Source organism: Euprymna scolopes, chromosome 26 (genome assembly GCF_053919585.1).
Source record: "Euprymna scolopes isolate OS-2025 chromosome 26, ASM5391958v1, whole genome shotgun sequence".
In the NCBI taxonomy this organism is placed as follows: domain Eukaryota; kingdom Metazoa; phylum Mollusca; class Cephalopoda; order Sepiida; family Sepiolidae; genus Euprymna; species Euprymna scolopes.
In genome coordinates, this window is record NC_136507.1 from 41,914,333 (window position 1) to 41,937,319 (window position 22,987).

Here is a 22,987-nt window from a genome sequence, read left to right on the forward strand (position 1 = left end):
TAACATTTTCATTGGTCTGTCAAGATCAAGTTTGAAATAACATTTTCATTGGTCTGTCAAGATCAAGTTTGAAATAACATTTTCATTGGTCTGTCAAGATCAAGTTTGAAATAACATTTTCATTGGTATGTCAAGATCAAGTTTGAAATAACATTTTCATTGGTCTGTCAAGATCAAGTTTGAAATAACATTTTCATTGGTATGTCAAGATCAAGTTTGAAATAACATTTTCATTGGTCTGTCAAGATCAAGTTTGAAATAACATTTTCATTGGTCTGTCAAGATCAAGTTTGAAATAACATTTTCATTGGTCTGTCAAGATCAAGTTTGAAATAACATTTTCATTGGTATGTCAAGATCAAGTTTGAAATAACATTTTCATTGGTCTGTCAAGATCAAGTTTGAAATAACATTTTCATTGGTCTGTCAAGATCAAGTTTGAAATAACATTTTCATTGGTCTGTCAAGATCAAGTTTGAAATAACATTTTCATTGGTCTGTCAAGATCAAGTTTGAAATAACATTTTCATTGGTCTGTCAAGATCAAGTTTGAAATAACATTTTCATTGGTCTGTCAAGATCAAGTTTGAAATAACATTTTCATTGGTCTGTCAAGATCAAGTTTGAAATAACATTTTCATTGGTCTGTCAAGATCAAGTTTGAAATAACATTTTCATTGGTCTGTCAAGATCAAGTTTGAAATAACATTTTCATTGGTCTGTCAAGATCAAGTTTGAAATAACATTTTCATTGGTCTGTCAAGATCAAGTTTGAAATAACATTTTCATTGGTCTGTCAAGATCAAGTTTGAAATAACATTTTCATTGGTCTGTCAAGATCAAGTTTGAAATAACATTTTCATTGGTCTGTCATGATCAATTTTGAAATAGCATTTTCAATGGTCTGTCATGATCAAATCTGAAACCACATCTTAATTGTTAAATGGGCACATTTTAAGAATAGATCAGTTACTCTACACGTGTATGTAAGTATGCAAGTCGCTACCATAAATGCACGTCTTATCACATGCTGCAATTAAATAAGCTAGTTAAAAAATGCAAATGTTTTCTAATTCATTCCAATATTGACGGCTGATTTTTCTAGCTTAGCCAATAATCTAAAGCGAATAAATAACCTATAGTTAAACAAGAAGCCGTTAGGATAATAATAAGCAAATGGAAATTCTCAGTTGAGTGTATAATAAAGGGTTGCGTTATAATAATATGAGATTGATGACGGGTTAATAATGAGGGAGAGCAAAATACAGTTAATAATGGAGGAGACCAAGGTAGGGTTCACACTGAAAGGCATTAAGTTGAAAAAATAAAATAAAAACATAGAACAAGCACAACGTGGAAGGATAAAATTGTCGCCCTAGAAAAGACGACATGATTCCATTTCAGTTTGATGAAAAGCGTTTTTTTTTTGTTTTTTTTGTTGCAGACCATCTACTAGTTGGCCACTTGTGTACAAATCCTAAGAGCGATAGGAGCCTTCTATAATGCCTAAAAGTGACACAATATTCAATGAGCGAAATTGGAGATGCCCCGCTATACAACTCATCTTATTTACCAATCAAAGTTATGACAACAGAACCATTGCCAGCACCCTCAAAATGTGTAAAACAGACGTTAAACAGAATATGATAAGTTATTTATCTCTCTCTCACAGCAGGATGATGTAACACATCAATCGGAAAGTGGAATTTGAAGAGCCAGTACCTTAGAGGAAGCTTATGCGGTCTTGCAAAAAATGCCTCACAGTCCCGTCAGCATCCCCAGTAGCAATGTCTCAGACAATTAACAATAAACTAATCCCTTCTCAAAGGAAGGAGACAAAGCCAACTTAATAGAATGTGCTCTGATGAACTTGTTGCACTTGTGCTACCTTGCCGTGCATATCTCTGACAAACCTGCTTAGCAGCAAAATCTCACTCCTTCATTGTTGAGGTCCCTAAATGCTAGAAAGCTTTCTACTCTAATAGATTCTTCCCTCGAGCAGCTACATTTAGGAATTTCCTTTCTGCTGTCTACTTGCCTGGATGTACTGATATATAGAAGTTTAAATGTAATGTAAACCAACATCTTGTTCATTTTTCCTAGGCATGGTCTCAAATAGTATCCCCTTATGTCGACGTGGCAATATGCCTTATTAGGGGTGAACGTGATTAAAAAAAATAAAAAATAAAAAAACTTTATATACAGTCAATGTTAAGACAGGCTCCTGTAAGTTAAAAGCTTAACTGTGTGTGACACTAGTTAGACTGAAAGAGAAAACAAAACGCTAATAAGTGAACATGTTGTGTATATGTTTTCTAAACAGCACACATCACCAATGTTATGCACTCAGATCCTTGAACTGTTCTCATCTTGAGTGTAATTTTCACAACATTTTGGCCAATGTAACCTCTGACCTTCTTCAGCAAGTCAGACAAGTCTCACCATCTATAAATATAAAAGCGAAAATGTATGTATATATGTATGTATGTTCGCTTTTCCTCGATGTCCACGAAAGGCTTCTTTCAAACAAGCACTTGCTCGCTTCACAACTTTTAAAAACTTTATATCATCTATAAATTGTAATATCTATGAATTATCCACGGAGCTCGCCTCTCTATTTAATTTTATTCACTTTCAAACCTTAATTATTTCACATTTCCCGCATCGGCTTGCGTTACATTCGCTTTTCGGTATAAAAAAAGCGAACCTCGACTCTAATCACAGGCCCAGAGCCAGTTTGTTCAATGTTGACTTCGTCATATCAGACTATAGCTTTCATTTCGAGACGAGGGAGCGGGTTTTTAAAAACAAACAAACCCATTTATTCAAAACTGTCCCGCACAAAATAACTGCTGAATACCTATCGCCGTCACGTCAATCAAAAACGTGCACCTGTTTTTTTTAAAACACTTTACTATTTTCCAACTGCGCGTCGTCAACGCTTCGGCTTTTTTTCACATACCCCGAAAAACACCCGGGCAACGCCGGGTACCCCTCGCTACTTTAAAATAAAATCAATCCTCCACTTACTACCAGCAGTTGCATAACTCTCACTTCCCTTATTTTGTCCTTTAGTCCTCACATTCCATGAGCAATGTTTCGGACAAAGAGGGAAGAATTGCTGTTTTCTGGGTCAGAATCTAATAAGCATGCGGCATAATCATGTTGACACACCAGTTCCGGTCAGATGACCGAAGTTAAGCAACATTGAGCTGTGCTATTACAAAAATGGGTGACCAATTTGGGAATTCAAGGTGCTGTATCTAGGAGGACATCAACACCTCCCTGCAAGAGTTGCAAAAACCTAACGTCGTCATCTCCCTTAACGGGGATATACATGCAACTGGGGACCGCTTATGAATTTCATACTCTCATGAAACTTGCTCCTTTGGAAGAAGCCAGTTAAACCCAAATAGAGTTAGTGCTAACCGACACAATCTATTCAATCTAACATTTATCATTGGCAAATTTTTACCTTGAAATAAATAACGCAGCTGACTGTGCTGTTTTCTAATAATATGCTAGGTACAGGAAATAATGGCGGGAAAAACGATGGAGGGACATAGTTTTGAAAGCTGGTTTTTCATAATTTTTTTGGAAAGCTTCCGACTACTTTTTGATTGTATTTGACAGATTAAAGCCTAAAGTTAATTTCAAAATTGAAAAAATATTTATACACGAGAAAAAAAAAAACTTATAATGAAAAATATTTTCATGGCAACATTTGGAAACTGACAAATTCAGCTAAATTTTCAAGTTAAATAAATCCATTGTAAAAATCCTTTGAAAGATAAAAATTAATTTTCTGAGTCTATTTCAAAGATAATTAGTAAAGCTAAAGTCCTAAGATATTGAATTAAATAAAAAAAAAAAAACACTTTGCTTGTATAAAAAAACAAAAAGAAGCTTAATAAGCACCCAAAAGCGAGATATTCTTGTTTTCCACAAACCAAAACAAACTCATCTAAGAATGGATTCTAAGGAAGCCCAAAATATCAAAAAGTCAAAAGGCTGTCTGAAAATGATGGATAGAGGTAGGGAGTGTTGGTTTTCTTTCTTTTTTTTCACCCACCCGTGCATCCGTACATTCCTATCGTGAATGTTTGTACAATTTTTACCATTTTTAATTTAATTATTTTTCTGTGTTCCTGCTTTTAATTAAAAATATTTCTTTTGTTTTTCAAGATTATATAAAAACTATGCTATGCCGAAAGTTACACGTTCATTCAAGCAAGGAAAATATTAGAATATCCCATATAAAAATTGCACGAAACATGTAAGCTAAAAAAAAAAAAAAAAAGTAGAAATACTTTTTGCAATTATATTTTTTTTGTGTGAAAACATTAAATAAATAATGCTTAATTCAATGATAATATCGATAGTATGAGAAATTAATTTTTCTTTGAGTCATATTAATTTCATTAATACGGATTTTAGGGGCTTTTTTTGTAATGTTCCTGAAAAACTTAATCTTTCTTTTTTTATTGTAACAATTTACGATGCTTTATATTCATAAACAAAACAAAAACAAATTCATTCATTTTTTTTTGTTTTGTTTTTTTACTACTGAAAACCATAACTTTATATTACATTTCCACTTAGATTCAAATAAAAATAATGGGTCCATGATATTCCGTGATCATTATTTGATAAATACTGAAAATTTAATTAAAATTGGTTAATTTCCTAATTTTTGGTGAATTTTTAAGTAAAGGGAGGGCTCAATTTGCACGTACATGTAATTGATGGCTAGTTAATAAAAGAGAGGTGTAAATAGGGTTAATAACGAGAAGCAAAGTATGGTTTACAACGAAGGGCATTAAATTTGTTTATATCCAATGTTAAGATAGGCTCCTGTAAGTTAAAAGCTTAACTGTGATGCGACACGAGTAAGATTGAAAGAGAAAACAACATGCTAATAGTGAACGTGTTGTGTGTATGTTGTCTAAACAGCACACAGTGCACATCAACAATGTTACGCACTCAGCTCCTCAAACGCAATACGTAGTAATTACATAAACTGATGGCGCTTAAAAAAAAAAAAAAAAAAAAAAAAAAAAAAAAAAAAACACAAGTGCAAGCGGTGTCTTTCATCATCATTTTGATCAAGCAGAATTTTTTTTTTTTTTTAATTGCAAGACCAATCTTTTGGGTCAGTTCTTTTTTTAGTCTCCGCAAATCTCGTACTAACAAAGATTTACTCTTTTTTTTTCAAGATGCCGTGAACAGTATATATATATATATATATATATATTGATAATACTACTAAAAAAAATATGGACGAGATTTAGCAAACTTAAATTGTGTAAAGCAAGTCTTAGATTGCTTACAGAGGATTTTTTTTTTAATATTAAGAGGAAGAAAAAGTGAGATGATATTGAGAAAAGGTTTAAATTTGTTTTTATTTAGTTGTTGTATGCAAGCCTCCTCCTCACTCCTCAAAAAAAGGAACAAGACAAATGTATATTCGGTTACTAAAAGAGATGGAGATAATGTTGGGCAGTCGGTAAAACAAGAAATATATATTCCATTTCAGTTATTTCATTCCAACATACGTTCTCTTTTGCAATCTTTGTTCTTAGCAAAATACCCACCTCAGGACGGGTATTCTACTAATCATCGTTATCATTATTCGGTTTAACATTCATTTAAAATTCTAAAAAAGTTCATCAACTCTATAATAAAGACCAATGTGTACTTTGTTTCTGAAGTGTTCACATGCGGATTTCTTTGAATTCTTCGGACTACTATTCTCATCTTGAGTTACAGTTTCACAACATTTCGACCAATGTAACCTCTGACCTTTTACAGCAAGTCAGACAAGTTTCACTGAAATAAATTCAGAAAGAAATCCTCCACTTATTACCAGCAGCCACATAATTCTCGTTTCCCTTATTTTGTCCTCACATTTCATGAGCAATGTTTCTGACAAAGAGGAGAGGATTGCTGTTTTCTCAGTCAGAATCTATTTGATCTAACACTTATCGTTGGCAAGTTTTTAACCTTGAAGTCATTTTTTTTTTCAGCTCCTTACACCAAGTGGCTTCATGCTTTGTCTGGAGCAATTTCCATTAAAAAATAAATCAAAAATAAAATCCAATGATATTTTTTAAGTCATCCTAATTGATAATAAATTATACATGAAAAATTAAATTAAAGAATCGGTAATCAGAATTGGGGAAAATATTGGAATCATCCCATCCAATCAAATATAGTGTTGAGGCGATTAATCGAAACTTTTGGAGATATCAGAATCAGTATCTGAAAAAATTTTTTTACCTTCATTTCCGATACCAAAAACGATTCTTTTAATTGTTTCATTTTTTTTACTTTGGTTTAAAACCTTGTTTTCCATTGCTAGTACTACTACTAATAAAATACATATTTATATTAATTTGGACCCCGACTAAAACTAAAATCTATAGATTCCTACTATCCAGAAGTGAATTTTTATGTCACAGCAAATGTATGTACATATTACACAGGTATTTGCAGTAATCCGGCACCTCCTCCAGAATAATAAAAACAAAAAAACTCTTTAGCAAAATATTTAATGATTTATAAACAATCGAAATTTGTAATTGTATTGGAAATTAAAAACAGAATTGGTAATTGTATTGGAAATTGAAAACAGAATTGGTAATTGTATTGGAAATTAAAAACAGAATTGGTAATTGTATTGGAAATTAAAAACAGAATTGGTAATTGTATTGGAAATTAAAAACAGAATTGATAATTGTATTGGAAATTAAAAACAGAATTGATAATTGTATTGGAAATTAAAAACAGAATTGATAATTGTACTGGAATCAGGGAAAAATAGTGGAATCGTCCCATCACTAATATATAAATAAGAAGTAAACATACCAAACCAAAAAATGCATTTACATAACATTCATATTATTAGGTTAGTGCAAAAATAATGTTCAACTATATATATACATAACATTATTTTTGCACTAACCTAATATTTTATTATTAGTATAATTGTCTTACATGTGTTTCTTTGAATGGTGGAAATTCACTAAACAACTCATCAGAGACGGATTTATGTTTCTCGGAAAAAAAGATAAAGTTGTAGTTCCCACCCACCCTTTGGATTTAAAAAGGATAAAAATTGGTGGAAAAAAAATAGGAATCCTTTAAAATCATTAGATCTTTACCCTTATGACTTTTTATCATTTTTAATCCAATGATCTCAATATCTCTGTCTTTTTTTTTTTTTTTCATTTTTTCAAAGAACATAAATCTGTTTCTGACGAGTTGTTTGGTGAATTCCCACCATTCACCATTCAAGGAAACATGTGTAAAACAACTTATACTACTAATAAAATACCTAGTAATATAAATGCATCTTTGTTTGGTATGTTTACTTCCGATATATATGCTCTGAAAGTGTAAATTCATTTTTATTGGGCTTAACTGTGGCAATTTGGAAAAAATTTTATTAAAAATATACATTGTAAGAATATATTTCATTATAATTAAATGTATATACTGGTCAAAGGAAAAATACTTCGCAGAAGGACGGCAGAAACGGTTCAAGGACAATTTGAAGGTCTCCCTCAAACAGTTCAGTTTGTATTCCAACTCATGGGAAAATCTAACCCAAGACAGATGTTCCTGGTTTGCTGCAACTTACAAAAGGGGCTACAATTGCTGAATCCGCACGCAATGAAGAACGCAAGAGAAAACGTGACATTAGAAAAGACAGAGCAGTCAACATCTCTGATACAGAATTATCCCACCGGTGTCTAACATGCGGGGAAATACTTTAGAACTCAAATCAGTTTAAAAAACCATCTTCAAACCCACAAAACAATTGCATCATCACGATCATCTTTGCAAGCAATGGACGAACAGGTGCGTGTGTGTGTGGGGGGGGTTATTACTTGTTATTTACAAACACTTTGTAGGATTTAGGATAGACCCCCACCCTCAGTTATGTATATTCTGAAACTATCTCAACCAGATTACTTGGAGAAATATATTTAATTTGGATGAAGAGGGGGTGGATACAACATTAACATGATTTCTACATTCAGAAAAAAATATATTTTACTTTATATTATTTGAAAATTATTGAAATTAAAATGAATAGAAACGATAATAAAGAGGATTCAGGGCTTACAGTTGGGTGTATAACAAAAGGGTTAAACGCGATATACACTATTTAATCCTGGCCAACACCTAGTCTTCAGCTACACTTTTTGCAGTAAATAAATTCTCTGATCTAATACTTGTTTACAATACAAAGAATATCAAATGATTTGGGGAAAATCCTTAAAAAAAATGGATAAATACAGATATAACTCAATAACCCGATGGATCATTTCGGGTGGAATAGCAACAACTTCAGAAGGAGTAGCTCGTTTTAATTCTTCAAGAGATCAAGGGTAGTGGCTGAATACTTTTGAATTCAAATATCCCCACAAAAAAAAATCATAAGGGTTTAGATTAGGCGATCTTGCGGGTCAACGAACATCACAATGCAAAGAAATCAAATGATTCAGGGACATTTGCTTAAAAGAATGCATAAATACAGAAATGAATTTTGACCTAATTAAAATAAAATGGCGTTCTACGTACATTTAAAAAAATAAAAATATATATTTTCTTTATTTACTTGTTTTTTAATTTTTTTTTTTTTTATTGCCTACAAATGTGTCAGATCATTTTGGGACATCCTGTATAATATAGGACTAGCAGAATTCATGGAAATTCCACAGTAGTTGAAAATTTTTTTAAAAACATTAATAAAATGATTAAAAATAAAATAAAATAAAACAAATAACAACGAATTTACAACTATTTTTTAGCAAATTCTTTTTTAACGTTTTAAAGCTAAAAAGAATTGACTTTAAAAATTAAAATTGTTTTTCAATGAAAATTCAACGCACAATACATTGTTTTTTGTTAATTTTTTTATATTAATTATAAAGGAAGAGATGTCAAATTCACTGAGACTTTTTTAATTTTAAAAAGAATCTATAATAAAACTAAAACTTAGTCTCCTCTCAACATGACTTTTTTAAAATTATAAAATAAAATAGCCAATTTTCAAACCGTCAGCAATGTGTTCTTTTTTATGGGGGGGGAGTGATTTTTGGGAGAGGAAATGATTTTAATGATTTTTAACTGATAAAGAGCGACTATAAAGTGAGGTAATTTGTTTTTCATTAATTTTGCAATGATGATGGCTTTTTTTGTGACACTGGACGTACGGACAAGTAAATTAATATTGCTTTTGAAATATTTGAGATATTAATCCTCATCTCAAATATTTCAAAACAAAATCTGACTACAATATGGCTGTCTTCAAGTCCAACATAAACAAGTTCTTGATGAGCCGTTCCACTTAAGTTAACAAATTTACCGAATTTCCATTACTAACGATTACTATATTGTCCAATTGACTACTGTACACTCTTAACCCTTATCCTCGAGTGGTCTCTGAGCCTTGATAAGTGGTTATGCCTATGTAAAAAAAAAAAAATAAAATAAAAAATAATGATAATCATCCATAGAATCAGTTTTGATCCATAAGAAAAATAGAAATTTGGAAAAGGGGAGGAGAGGATTATAGAAATGTAGTAACATCCACGAGTTTTACAATATCCGATGAACGACTTATATGCAACATCCTCAGCAACATTGGCAGCTGAACAAGAAGAGAGAAATCTCCGATATTTAAATTGGAAAATGTGAGCGAGTGGATCCCCCATAGCTTCTTAGAATATTGATTCAAAGCAACGGCATCACAAAAACGATGGTCTTAATCATGCTTCGGATCATTACAGAAAAGCCTTCCCTGAAAGTAACGTGTGCTTACAGAAGGTTTTTTTTTTTTAATATGGAAAAAAAAAAGTATCCGTCTTTTATATTTTTCATTTAAATGGATTTTAGCTCAGGTCTAATATCAACACGAAAGCTTATTATGACGGGCTCACAAAAACTGTACAAACACAAACAACAAAATCATAAACATTTTGTAATAACTAAAACAAAACACAAAGATAAGACTAGAAAAATTACGAGCAAAACCCACGTGATTTTTGGAATATGACATTTTCGTACATCAAAGATTTTTCTGTATTTTTTTTTTAAATAAGTATAATTCTGAATATGCACCGAATTTTATGTTCAGACTTGAAAATATAAACATTCAAATTTTTCCAGATAAAAGTGAGAATATGTGTGAGGACAACTCTCAACCTATATACGCAACAAATTTTTGATCTACAGACTTGAAATTTGGTATATAGGATATTCAGACATGTGGAAAACTTTAACTCGCTTTCATCCGATAAAAAGGACTGCTAAGAGGTTAAAATTGAAAAATTGCTACTGGGGGGAAGGGTCATCAGATTTTTAGCAGTTTGTCAACTGTTTCACAACCACATGCGCGAATCGTTTACATTATGTTGTTAATAAGTAGTTTTGAAAACACTTTGTAAAGTTGGCCTAATGGTTATCGTACTCGACTCATCGTCTTTAACTTTTGGTTTCAATCTCAACCTTAGTACTTTTTTTTTATAAGTGAACTGTTCAGAAAAGAAACATAATAATCAGTTTTTTTTTTTTAAATGAATTTAACGTTACGTTTAATACTAGGCAATGCCAGGTACATCTGCTAGTATTAAATAAATTTTAACTTTAAAAGAAGGTGTCTCATTAATATTTAACCAAAACAAGATAAAACAATATTGCATGAACACAATTTTTCATTGCATCATGTTCAGGCCACTAAACTGTGGTTTTATTAGTGCTTGTCAGTGGCGGTAGAAGACGAATTTTTGCTGTAAATGTTTTCTAAAGATGAACCAAATACTGAACCTCAGTTGAGCATCTGATAGAGTAGAGAAAGGACTAGGCAAGATTTAGCTAATTTCTGAAACGATAAAATGATCAGGACCCCCCCCTTTTTTTTTTTTTTTTTTTTTTTTTTAGAAACCTAAGCCACAGATTTAGGAGATATATATATATATATATATATATATACTAGCAGTTCAACCTGGCTTTGTTCGAACCCTATGTACTTTTCATAACTTTATGTATATATGTATACATATATTAAAAAGTTTAACTCATGTCCAGGTAACCTACATCTAAAATTTCAAGTGTTTAGACCCAAAATTAGTGAAGCAGTTTGGTAGAGTCTGCAAAGGTCAACTCTTTCAACTTTGACCTCTTGGCAGCCAAATTTCGTCCCAAAACTGATTAAAAAGCTTGCTGCATGTTTGAATACTGTTTATATAAAACTTCAAATGTTTAAACCTAGAATTGGCCGAGTAGCTTGCTAGACAATGCAAAGGTCAAACCTTTTGAACTTTGACCCGTTGGTAGCCAAATTTTCAGCCAAAAACCGATTAAAAAGCTTGCCCTATGTCTGAATACACTTTATGTAAAATTCAAATGTTTAGACCAAAAACTGGCCGAGTAATTTGGTAGAGACCGCAGAGGTCAAATTTTTTTTAACTTTGACCCCTATTTTGACCCCTTAACATTTATTGTTTTGGGCTCAAATCAAATTAAAAAGTTTGATCCATGTTCAAAGATTAAATCGTTGAACTTTGACCCCTCCATCACCACAGGACTTTCCACCTTGGCTCCAAACTTGCTTGCACAGTTTAGGTGCAGTATCTGTTGCACATCAGATTGACACACTCTGAAACTCCAATGCTCATGTCCAGTGGAGCAAACCCCTGACGACTGGCAGCAGAGGGGGCGGGGGGGGGCGCAGCTTCTGGCCGAAAGTAATCTCAGTGAGGTAAACAGTCGCCCTATCGTGTTCACTACTATGCCTTTTCTTTCTGGATGAGGTTCCGTAGCCTTTCAAGGAAAACTGCAAGGCAGCAGTAGGATTTGAAATCAGAGTTCCCATCTCTTAGCCTTTTGCTGTGATAAGGCCCACAAGGCAGTGGTGTTTGATTTTGGGGTTAGTTCCCCTAGTCTTCGCCCAACCACGGGCACCCACAAGACAGTGAGGTAGGGGTTGGTAGTGTGCCAGGGTGTGTCCACACATCGGTGGACCATAACGCACTACCTCTGGGGTCCCCTACTACTCAGAGATCTACAACTTTAGCCTGGGGGCCGCAATATATATATATATCCCATAAATTAAGTCCAATATCAAAAACACTGGCTAAGTCGCCCTCTGAAGTTACCAAGTTCTACCAATTCTCTTTTGGTTTTATTCATCCTCGAGTGGCTTGTAATCATGGTGAATTGGTGACTCATTTGCCATAATTTATTTTTGTTTTTTTAGATGAAAAAAAAGGAATGAATTATTTCATGACACTAAAATTTGAAAGGAAATGTCAAATAGAAAATCATTTGAACTGTTCTTTTTTTGTTTTGTTTTTTACAAGGGAGTCGCCATTTATGAAGTCCCGAAGGCCACTGAAGGATAAGAGTTAATGAATGTAAGGTGGTAGTGTAATAATCGTTAATGGTGTAGATTGGGTAGAATTTGGATTATTTAAGGGGACGGTCAACAAGAACTTGTTTACATCGGACTTGAAGGCTACCATATTGTAATCAACCAAAAGGCAGGCCAATTGGAACAATGTTTCATATGCGGACAGTTCTAGGAAAGAAGCTCTGTTCATGGAATCTGCATTTAGATTCCGACACAGATAAAGAGTTGAGAAAATTATTGATAGTGGTTCTAGCTAGTCGAGTGTTTTTTTTTGGTGAAAGTTTGGGAAGGGGAGACCATAGATTGGAGGTCAGACAAGCATTTGCCCTGAAAATAATGATAGAGCAGAGACAGGCTCACAGCATCTTTTTTGTGGGAAAGAGAAAAAGGCATCTAGGTTTCGAACTCTATCAAGGCAAGACAGGATGTGCCAACAGTATTCCATTTTTAGCAAATCTTTATTTAAAATATTGAACATTTTCTTTTTAAAACTATTTACGTTATCTCCCTCCAACAGTGGGATGATGTGATGCATGGAAACCAGAAAAAAAAAAATGGTAATCTTATTAGAAAGTCAAGCCTCGATAATCGCTCAAAAATCGAAAATTACACAAAATACGAATAGGAGAACATCCAATAAACGTCACAAAATAGTGCAAATATGTAATGTTTTACCAGTATTTTGTTTAATTTTCGACTTTTGAGTGATTATTGAGTCGATTATGATTATTTTTCATTCCAACTCGACATGGTTTACACTACTTTGATTTATAACTAAAAACATTGGTGTTTGTTAAGATAGAGTCGACAGATCATTTTTTTTAAATATGTGGTTTCAAGCCAAAACAGTACTTACTTGTCATGTCAAAAATAGTAATATGACCAAAAATTATGAAAACTCATCGAGTAGAACAACTGCTATTGTGTTGCTATTGACTAAAACAAAACATCACCCTTAATGGGTGATGTTTTGTTTTAGTCGATAGCAACACAAAAGAGACAAATATATCCCCAGTATTCGCAATCTTCAAAGTGTTCAAATCTAGGGAAAATGTCATTGTTTCGAATTTTCCATAAAAATTACTCTTAACTATAAATAATTTTTTACTTGTTAATTTTTTGTAATTTTTTTAATATACTACTATTTTCGACATCACAAGTAAGTACTGTTGCTTTTGTTTAAAATAATATATTTAAAAAAAAAACATCTGTTGATTCTATCTTAACAAGTACCAAAACGTTTAAAATAAGTTACAAGACAAAAAGAAAGTTATCTATGTAGGTAGAAGAGTAACATAGCTTGCATTTGTTTGTTATTTTTTTCAGCCTCCCCCCCCCCTTTTTATTTGCTTTGTTAGCTATACTTGGAATATTATCTAAGACAACATATCAATATCAATCAGTTATTGCTTTATTACAATTTGGTTCAATTAATAATTTAATAACTAAACAATACCATAATAATCAAACTTTAAAGCTCAATACCCTATTTAATAATAATAATGAAAATAATAATACCAGTGAAAACCAATAATAATAATATCAGTGAAGAGAAATCAATGGTAAGCGGTTGTTGCGATAACGCAGCTTGTCTGCAAAGGTTATCAAAAGAGATGGAAAATACTGGAAATCTGGGGAGACTTGTTGTCACTGACTCCAGAGAACACCACAAGTTGTTCTCAAAGAGAAATTTTTGATGATGGCCTGCTTGACTACTCCTTGTGAGTAAATAAACCAAAACAATAAATGAAAGTAATTTTTTTTTTTTTTTATTCAATTTTCACCCCAAACAAGGCACAGTGCCACTTTGAAGCAGGGGGCTACTATCAGGGACTTAATTAGCGGGGTCATTATGAAGGGAGATGAGTAGAAGTTTGTTCACATTACACTTGAACTTCTGCATATCATTGCAGTTGGGAAAGCAGAATCCCGGAAGGGAGTTCCAAAGACCCGCAGTTCTGGGGAAGAAACTATTGGAGTAAAAGGCTTTCTTGCACCTAGGGATCTCTACTGTAAAGGGATGAGACTTAGTAGCTTGTCGGGTTTGTCGGGGGTAGTTACGTCGGGGAGGTACAAGTGTTTGCAGTTTGTCAGAGCATTCACCATTGAAGTATTTGTAGAACAGGCAGAGGGATGCAATATCTCGTCGATGGGACAGTTCAGGACCTATCAGGTTGGCGACTCTCTTTTGAACCCTGTCCAGGAGCGAGAGACAAGCAGCAGATGCACCAGCCCAGATGTTACAACAGTACTCCATACATGGGCGAATGGTTGCCTTATAGAGGTATAGGATACTGTCAGGCGTAAGTAGTTTTCTAGCACGGTAGAGGGAGCCAACCTTCCTTGCAGCAGCCTTGGCAATGCTCTCAATGTATCTATTCCAGTTCATATTCCCTGTAAACGTTAGGCCGAGGAGTTTAAAAGAAGTACTTAATAATAAAAAAAATTTAAAAAAAACACTCCCGGACAACGCCGGATATGTACAGTTGGATTAATCTCTAAGGGGATATTTATCCAATCAAATAACAGTAGTGACTAACCAGGGGATTACATACATACATACATACATACATATATATATATATATATATATATATATATATATATATATATATATATGTGTGTGTGTGTGTGTGTGTGTGTGTGTGTCATCCACATACAGTACAGTTTTGCTGTTTCACATGACAAAAGTCTGTACTCCAAAGGGCGGAATAAATTCAAGAATTGATATGATAATTATTGAATGATTCTGCGCTATGAAACAGGTGTTGTCAACGTACTTAAAGAAATAAACAGTAAGATTGTCAACATCTTGAAATTTAGAATATAGACTTTTGTCATTTATCTGTATATGCTCTGTAGTTACATCGGAGCTTCATAAATTAAAAAATTGATATAAATAAAAGACGAAAGATTAAACATATTTCCCCATACATATATATATATATATATATATATATATATATATATATATATATATATATATATATATATATATACGCGGAATATTCTGTGTAGCTTAATTGTCATATATATTTTATAACTTACTATATATGTAAATTTCACGTCAACACTTTAGAGGTTATTTCATCACATAGGATTTAATCGGACGAGGGACAAGTTGTTGATTTATTTGCTAAGACAATGCCAGAAATAAAGCCTGTGATGGAAATACAAAAGCCAACATTAGAATCTTTCGGAGTTTTCCTTTCCAACGAAGAAAATCCGTGACCCTCCCTCTCCAACTGGGTGGCCGTGACCCTCCTCCTCCCCATCATCATCCTGGTCTTTTTGTACAACAAAATTCAGCTACAGTTTCGTAAATAAAAATAGAACATCCATTTCGTTATGTAGACAAAAAGTACACATTACATAGGATCCGTTTTGTGTGTGTGTGTGTGTGTTTTCTTTTTTTTTTTTTTTTAGCCCCCAGATGTTAGGGGAAAAAAAAAAAAAAAAAAAAAAGGTCAAATAATATTTAGAAATAAATTTTTTAAAAGTCTACGTTTCTGTTTTTTTCTATAAAAGACAAAACTAAAATCGAGCTCTATAGCAGTAGTTGTAGTAGTAATCGTTTGTGGTTTTCTAATTGATCACAAAATTAGAAACCTGCTATATTTTGGGGAGGAGGGGATTAAATCTTTTTTCAGTTACATCAATTATATTTAGAGCGAAATTGGTTGTGAATAGTTTTTTCACAACTTATTTTGGTTCTTAACTTAATTAAAAAAAAAAATACAAAAAAAATCTTTATGGTGTATGTACCCATGACGTAACGAATGTCATATTCCCAAAATCACGTAAATTGATCAAGTGGTTTTCTTTTTCGTGCTTTGCATCTGTTACAGTGTTATTTTTTAATATTACTTTCAAATTAAATTCAATTTTTACGATATTTTTGTTGATATTAAATTGTTAAAATAAAAATTTAAATAAAATACAGAATAGTTACAAAACACCCTCCCTTCTCCATGTTAAGAATAGCTTTCTAAATAATAACGTTATTATTTCAACGCGGTAACATAAATGCAGAAGTATCCTATTATTAGCTAAAATAATTAAATTTTATGAGTAAGCAAAAACGGGGTGGGGTTTGTATTACTGTACACATAGATTCGAAAAAGTTGTTAAAAAAGAAATATATAACAAATAAATGTTATCAAAGGCAAGATAAATTACTTTTCTACCAAATTGGATATAATTTTCGTGTTTTTATTCAATTTAACATGTTTATTCAGCTCGAAAAGCATACAGTGTTTACTGATGTATTGGAAAATTCAAAATGGCGGCCGACTCTCTTTTTAACACAGTTAAGTTCGGAAAAAGGTGTAATAAATAATAAACTAGACAAAATACTGTTAGAAATTCGCTCAATATATGTTACCGTGACATAACTTGACATATATTCGGTGGGTTTTTAATAGTATTTTGTCTAGTTTATTATTTATAACACCTTTTCCCGAACTTACCGTGTTAAAGAGAGAGTCGGCCGCGATTTTGAATTTTCCAATACATCGGTAAATACTGTATGCTTTTCGAGCTGAATGAACATGTTAAATTGAATAAAAACACGAAAATTATATCCAGTTAGGTAGAAAAGTAATTTATCTTGCCTTTGATAACATTTGTTATATATAATATATTTTTTTAACAACTTTTTCGAATCTATGTGTACGGTAATACAAACCCCGAATTTTGAAGGTACGGTTTACATTATGTAAAAGTACCCCATTTTTTTTTTTTTTTTTTTTTCATAGATTTAAATTTAATTTTTTGTTATATTGAAGGTTTCAGCTTTAAATTTGTTGCTATTAAAACAAGATTATTTTAACTAAATTAGTTCTACTTTTACAACAATTTGGTTCAAGAGCAAACGATGCGATATGCGTCGCATCATCGTTTGGTCATTAAATTATTAATTGAACCAAAATGCTACGAAATTAAAATTTAGTTTAAGATAATGTTTCAATAGAAACCATCTTAAAGCTAAAAACTTCTATGTAACCGACTTTTTTATGATTACATAATGTTAAATTCTTCCTCCCTAAAACAGGATACGGAATTGTCTCATTCATATGGATGAAACAGACAACTGAAGAACACACGTGTAGAGTTGGATACAAGAAACGGATGGTGTACTGTGTGACAGGGTCGAAATAATTATAACTAATTATAATTATAAATAAATAAAACTCGGGACTTTTATTTACGATTTCAAAAGGTGGGGGATAAAATGCGTACATAAAAAGGGACTTTTTTTTCATAAAAATAAAAATAGAGTCATTTACGTTTTTAGCGGCCCAAAGTCTCTTTTCAACTACACGCTTGATTTGACTTTTTTTTTTTTTTACAAAGAGGTCACCACTTAACAAGGCCCGGGGGCTATTCAAGGATAAGTGTTACAGTAGACAATGGGATAATTTCTTAGTAATAGTAGTAGAAATTTAGTAAATTGGATTATTTAATGGGGCGGCTCATCAAGAATTTGTTTACGTTGGACTTGAAAATAACCAAATTGTAGCCAGCCAGCTGGTAAACAGACTAACGGAAGAGACTTCCACACGCGTGCAGTTCTGAGAAAAAAAAGCTTTGTTCATGGAATCTACGTTTCGGTTTAGACACAGATAAAGAGTGGGGAAAATTATTGATAGTGGTTTCAATTAGACGGGTGTTTTTCGTGAAAGATTGGCCAGGAGGGCGGGGGGGGGGCATAGATTGGAGCTCGGACGAGCACTTGACATGGAAATAACGATAAAGCAGAGACAGGCTCGTAACATTTGCAGTTTTAATATTAGAGTTGTTTAATTCTCTTTACTACTGCAAGAACTATAAAACACTAGAGTCGAAAAATGGGATTGAAAAGCCAGCGTCCATGACGAGGGGCACTGGCCACTGGCCTAAAAAAAAAAAAAATGTCTGGGTAGCCACGTTGGTAATCCCCGGTAGGCCGCCTCAGGCGATTAGCTATAAACTAACCTCTTCTCAGAAAGAGAAGGCAACGCCTGAGAGGGTGGACCACCTAGAACTGCACAGACCTAAAGTCCCACCGCAAAATTAACAGAGACCGGTTAGGAATGGTCTAACATCTGTTGATTTGGAGGTCCCAGGATAAAAATTCCTAGCCGTGCAATTTAAAATGTCACAAATGAAACAAACAAAAATATCCAAATATTTAATTTAATATAATTTTTTGTCTTCTTCGAAAGAACTTAATATTTGTTGCATTTATACAGGTTTTTGTCAACTGTGACGTAAATGGTTAGGGCTAGAGTTAAGGTTAATTAAAATTTTTATTATGGAGTTGTTTTGGTATCTTTTTTTATTATTAAACTTAGTAAAAACAAAAACAGTTTCTTATATAACTATGTGTGTGTTACCAAATTTTACCTTTGGATCTATCGTCCTTCTGTGGTTAGGGTTAGAGGTGGGGTTAATTTTTTTCTTCTTTTAATAATGAAACTGTTTTGTTTTTGTTATTATCAAAATTAAAACAAAAACACATTCTCTTAAAAAAAGTGATATTAAATAAATCTTTGATATACTTTAAATTGCGATTTTAAAACGACGAATCGAATAAAAAAAAAAAAACTTCTCGGTCATTTGCCTAGGAACAAAGTGTTGTATCTGGTCTAATATTAGACTTCATTTTTTCTGTCCATAATCAGTGAAGGAGAAATATTTCTAATTTGAGAGCATTTTTATAGGTGCTTTTCCATAGTTACATCCATATAAAATATTGCTGTTAAAAGAACATAAGAAACCTTTATGAAGTACTTACTTGCGATGGAAAAAAATACCGTTCTCCACAATTTACTGGAATTAATCCAGTAGTTTATTTCATACATGTGTAACAATGGAGAAGCAGTAAGCACCGTTTCAATTTTCTTTCCAATCCAGAGCATCCCTTTCAGGGGAGCTGGATCCCCCTCATACATACATTAAAAACCGACTGCATGCATTATTTACCCTCGTGAGGAGGGGGTAAGTAAATAGAGGCTTCTTTTGAAAAGAGAATTTCGGATGCTGGAAACGTGCATAAACAAAGTAAGAGAACTATTATTTGGCGACATGGAAATTACTTCGTGTGTATGTGCTCTGTTATATTTTTAACCTATATTGAGCTTTTGAACAAAAAGGATTGGTACTTACACATAGTGAAATATAATTGAAAAAAAAAACACACACACACATTTATATATATATATATATATATATATATATATATATATATATTATATATAAGGAACAGAGTTATTTCTCTATTTCGTCGGAATACTATTTCCATTATTCTCATATATATATATATATATATATATATATATATATATATATATATATATATATATATATTAATAGAACCATCTTCAAAGGTCATAAACTTTTAACATCTCACCTGGACGACGAAATAGTAAAAAAAAAAAGCTAACTTCAGTAATATTATTATCATTTTGTTCATAAATTACATATAACATCACATATAACGTACAAAAACCAGAAAGCTTTATATAAATAAAGATCCAGTTTGATTATACAAAAAAAAACTTCATTGCAAATGAAAATGAAACAGCTAAACGTGACCCATATTTTTGAGTATGGTAGCCTATCACAAACAAAATCGAACAAATTGTGTAACACATTTTTCTATCATACGTAACATAGTAGTAATTATATTTAAAAAAAAAAATAAGGGTCATGGGTAAAATGGATATTATTTTACTGGAAAATAAATTCTAATTTTTAAAGTCGGTTGAAGAAAAAGGAAACTATCAAATACAAGATAAGAATAAATGCAAAAAAAAAATGTTTTTATATTAAACAGAAGCTAAAAACAATATGTAAAAACTAAAAAGATTTCCACCGCTACAAATGGGGATTTTACTACTAAAAATCCATCTAAATGTTGCTTTCTCCACATCATAACATTATATCATATTCTACAAAAACATTATTTTATTTTTATGTTCAATCTAACAGATTAAACTTGTAAAACGTGGACGGCTATTGAAGCTCTATTGACGACTGGGTTTAGTAGAGTTTGCATCTATTAATAGTCATAGTGATGCCATCGGGCTTCCGTATTGTGCAAAATGTGTCACGTAATGTATAATGTTGTGCTTCAAATTACTTTTGCGAACAGATTTTGTTAAGTATGATGAAGGAAAAAAGAAAACATGTTTTGTTTTGTTTTTTTACAAACTGACCGACGGAGGTGGAAAAATAAAAACAGAAATAAAAAGAAAATGGTCATTATAATTGGTATTATTAATTAATAATAGTTAATGCAAGAAAATAGACCTTTTTCATCCCCTAAAAAAAGATTTAGAAAAGATTTTAAAGACGGTTGTATTTGAGGATGAGTTTTTAATATTGCATAACATTTTTTTAAAAGGAGGAGGATAATTTCGGTACTTATTTCAGCACGATTCGTATTCTGCATAATAAAGGGTTACTTATGAACCTATGTCACCGCGCTATTTTTTAAATAGTATTTTCGAGTTTTACGACATATCTGTTTATTAAATCGTTAGGTAAAAGTACAGATTAGTTACAAAACACCCTTACTTCCCCATGTTAAGAATGGGTTTCTAAATAATACCGTTGTTATTTCAGCGCAGTAATATAGACGTATAAGTATCAATAACATTATTATTTAGAAATCTGTTAACATAGGAAACTAGTCTGTACTTTCACCTAACAACTTAATAACCCAAAGATTCAGTAAAAATTTAATTTTACTTGAAAATCATATTTAAAAAAAATAGAACGGGTTGTAAACTGCAGAAGTACCCAGTTTTCGTTACTAAACGTGGCTTTAGTGGGTATTTTAGGGTTAAAAGGACATGTGTTCGATGGGGTGTTATTTTATTTATTTAGTTATTTGGAAGTGTGTTTTTGTTTTGGGTGTGTGTGTGTGTGTTTTAAACTGTTTGCTTACCTTCGACAGTGTCGGCCAGTGATGGCTCTGCAGCCGCAGTGGATGAAGATGATGATGAAGATGAGACAGGCACAAGTCCGTTCATGGAATCAAGTTTTTCTGAATGCTGAATCATGTTGAGGATGGCGGAACCAGCCACCAACAACAACACAACCCCCCCTTTTTCGTCGTTTCCTCTTTTTTGCCTACACAACCCTGATTTTGCAGCCTCACGACGACGACGACGACGACCGTAATTTTTATTCCGTTTTGTTTTATATAAAATAGATGTAAAAAAAAAAAAAAAAAAACAGCAAAAAATAAATAAAAATAGAAATTTTTTTTTTTTTTTTTTTTTTTTACATAAGTAATATTACTTTTTGTTTTATAAATGTAAACATATCTACATGTTCCAACATTTAGATCGTATGCGGAATTAATACATTGTGACGGCTTCGAACCCACATATCATTTTTAGTCACGTTTGACGCAAATTACAACACGCTCTTGTTATACTGTAGGATGTTTCATCCGTTATATATTACATGACGGCCGAGGCGATCAAAAGAAAAATATATGCTTTTCCGTATCTTGTGTGTGTGTATATATATATACAATTTTTGATCACACGGGGTTGTTGTTTTTTGATTTTTTGTTTTTTTAAGTTTATACCCAAAAACAATATTGTAAAATTCTCCCTTGTTTCTGGGGTGGGGGGGTCCTAGATTCCCCGTGTTTATTTATTTATTTATTTTTTTTTTTTTTTTTAGTGACTCCTTCTTTGATGGCTTTCTGTAACGATATATAATTTTCGTTCCTCTCTCTTTCTTTTTTAGTTGCTAATAATCCTCCTTCGTCTTTCTCCTCTCTCTCCTTCGGTTGTTGTCGGCATTAGGCGCGCGCAGAATGCAACCTGTTCGGGGAGAGAGAGCGAGCGAGTGCCCGCCGACACGACGCATGCGTGATACGCCATAACTAGGTCACAGCTACATGGAAAATAAGGAGAAATTCGGAAACCACTCTCATTTCCAGAAAGCAATTAAAAACTATTCTACTTACTAAATATCATGAATTTAATTAAAAAAACAAACAATATAATTTAAATTCACCTTTTATAAATATCTACATATACCAATTCGGGCATAGTTTTTTTTTATCTGCTTTAAATACTTATATCCAATCTCTCCATTCGTACCTTCTCTCAACGTATGTGTCAATTAGATTGTGTGTGCGTGTGTATTTTTTTATTTTACTTTGTTGCAAAAGAGGGCTGGGTATGGAAGGACATGGGTGACAAAATAAACTTATTTAACTCTATGTACTTTTGATATCTTTTAAGTGAAAATGAAAACATTTTTATTCTATTTTTTTTATGTATACATGATTTCCTTATCAAGAAAATTAAATGCACACTTTATATCTATTTCGGTTATATTGTTGAACGCGACTTTCAAGAAACGTTTCATCATGTTTGTTTTAAGAAAACTATTCTTTAATATTTCTCGGATGTAACTTTATTAAGAAATCATTTAATTTTTTTTAAAAATATGTTTATTAAAATATTAAACAGTCCTAATTAGAATTCGACTTAATTAAACAAAACACAAAATTACAGAAATTTTTTATGACGTGCGCATTCATCACGAAACGAA

At 32.2% G+C, this 22,987-nt stretch overlaps 1 protein-coding gene across 2 annotated transcripts in view; it reads right to left on the reverse strand.

Moving 5' to 3' along the window:
* Positions 1-22,554, reverse strand: part of LOC145247991 (nuclear receptor subfamily 5 group A member 2-like) — a 364,710-nt gene extending 342,156 nt beyond the window's left edge. The window contains exon 1 of one of the 2 annotated variants that reach the window (XM_080109658.1): positions 21,357-22,554. In XM_080109658.1, coding sequence (XP_079965784.1) covers positions 21,357-21,471 — 115 coding nt within the window. In that variant the 5' untranslated portion in view covers positions 21,472-22,554. The remainder of the gene's footprint in view (positions 1-21,356) is intronic. The other variant, XM_080109657.1, reaches the window with a different exon arrangement.
* Positions 22,555-22,987: the final 433 nt, after the last annotated feature.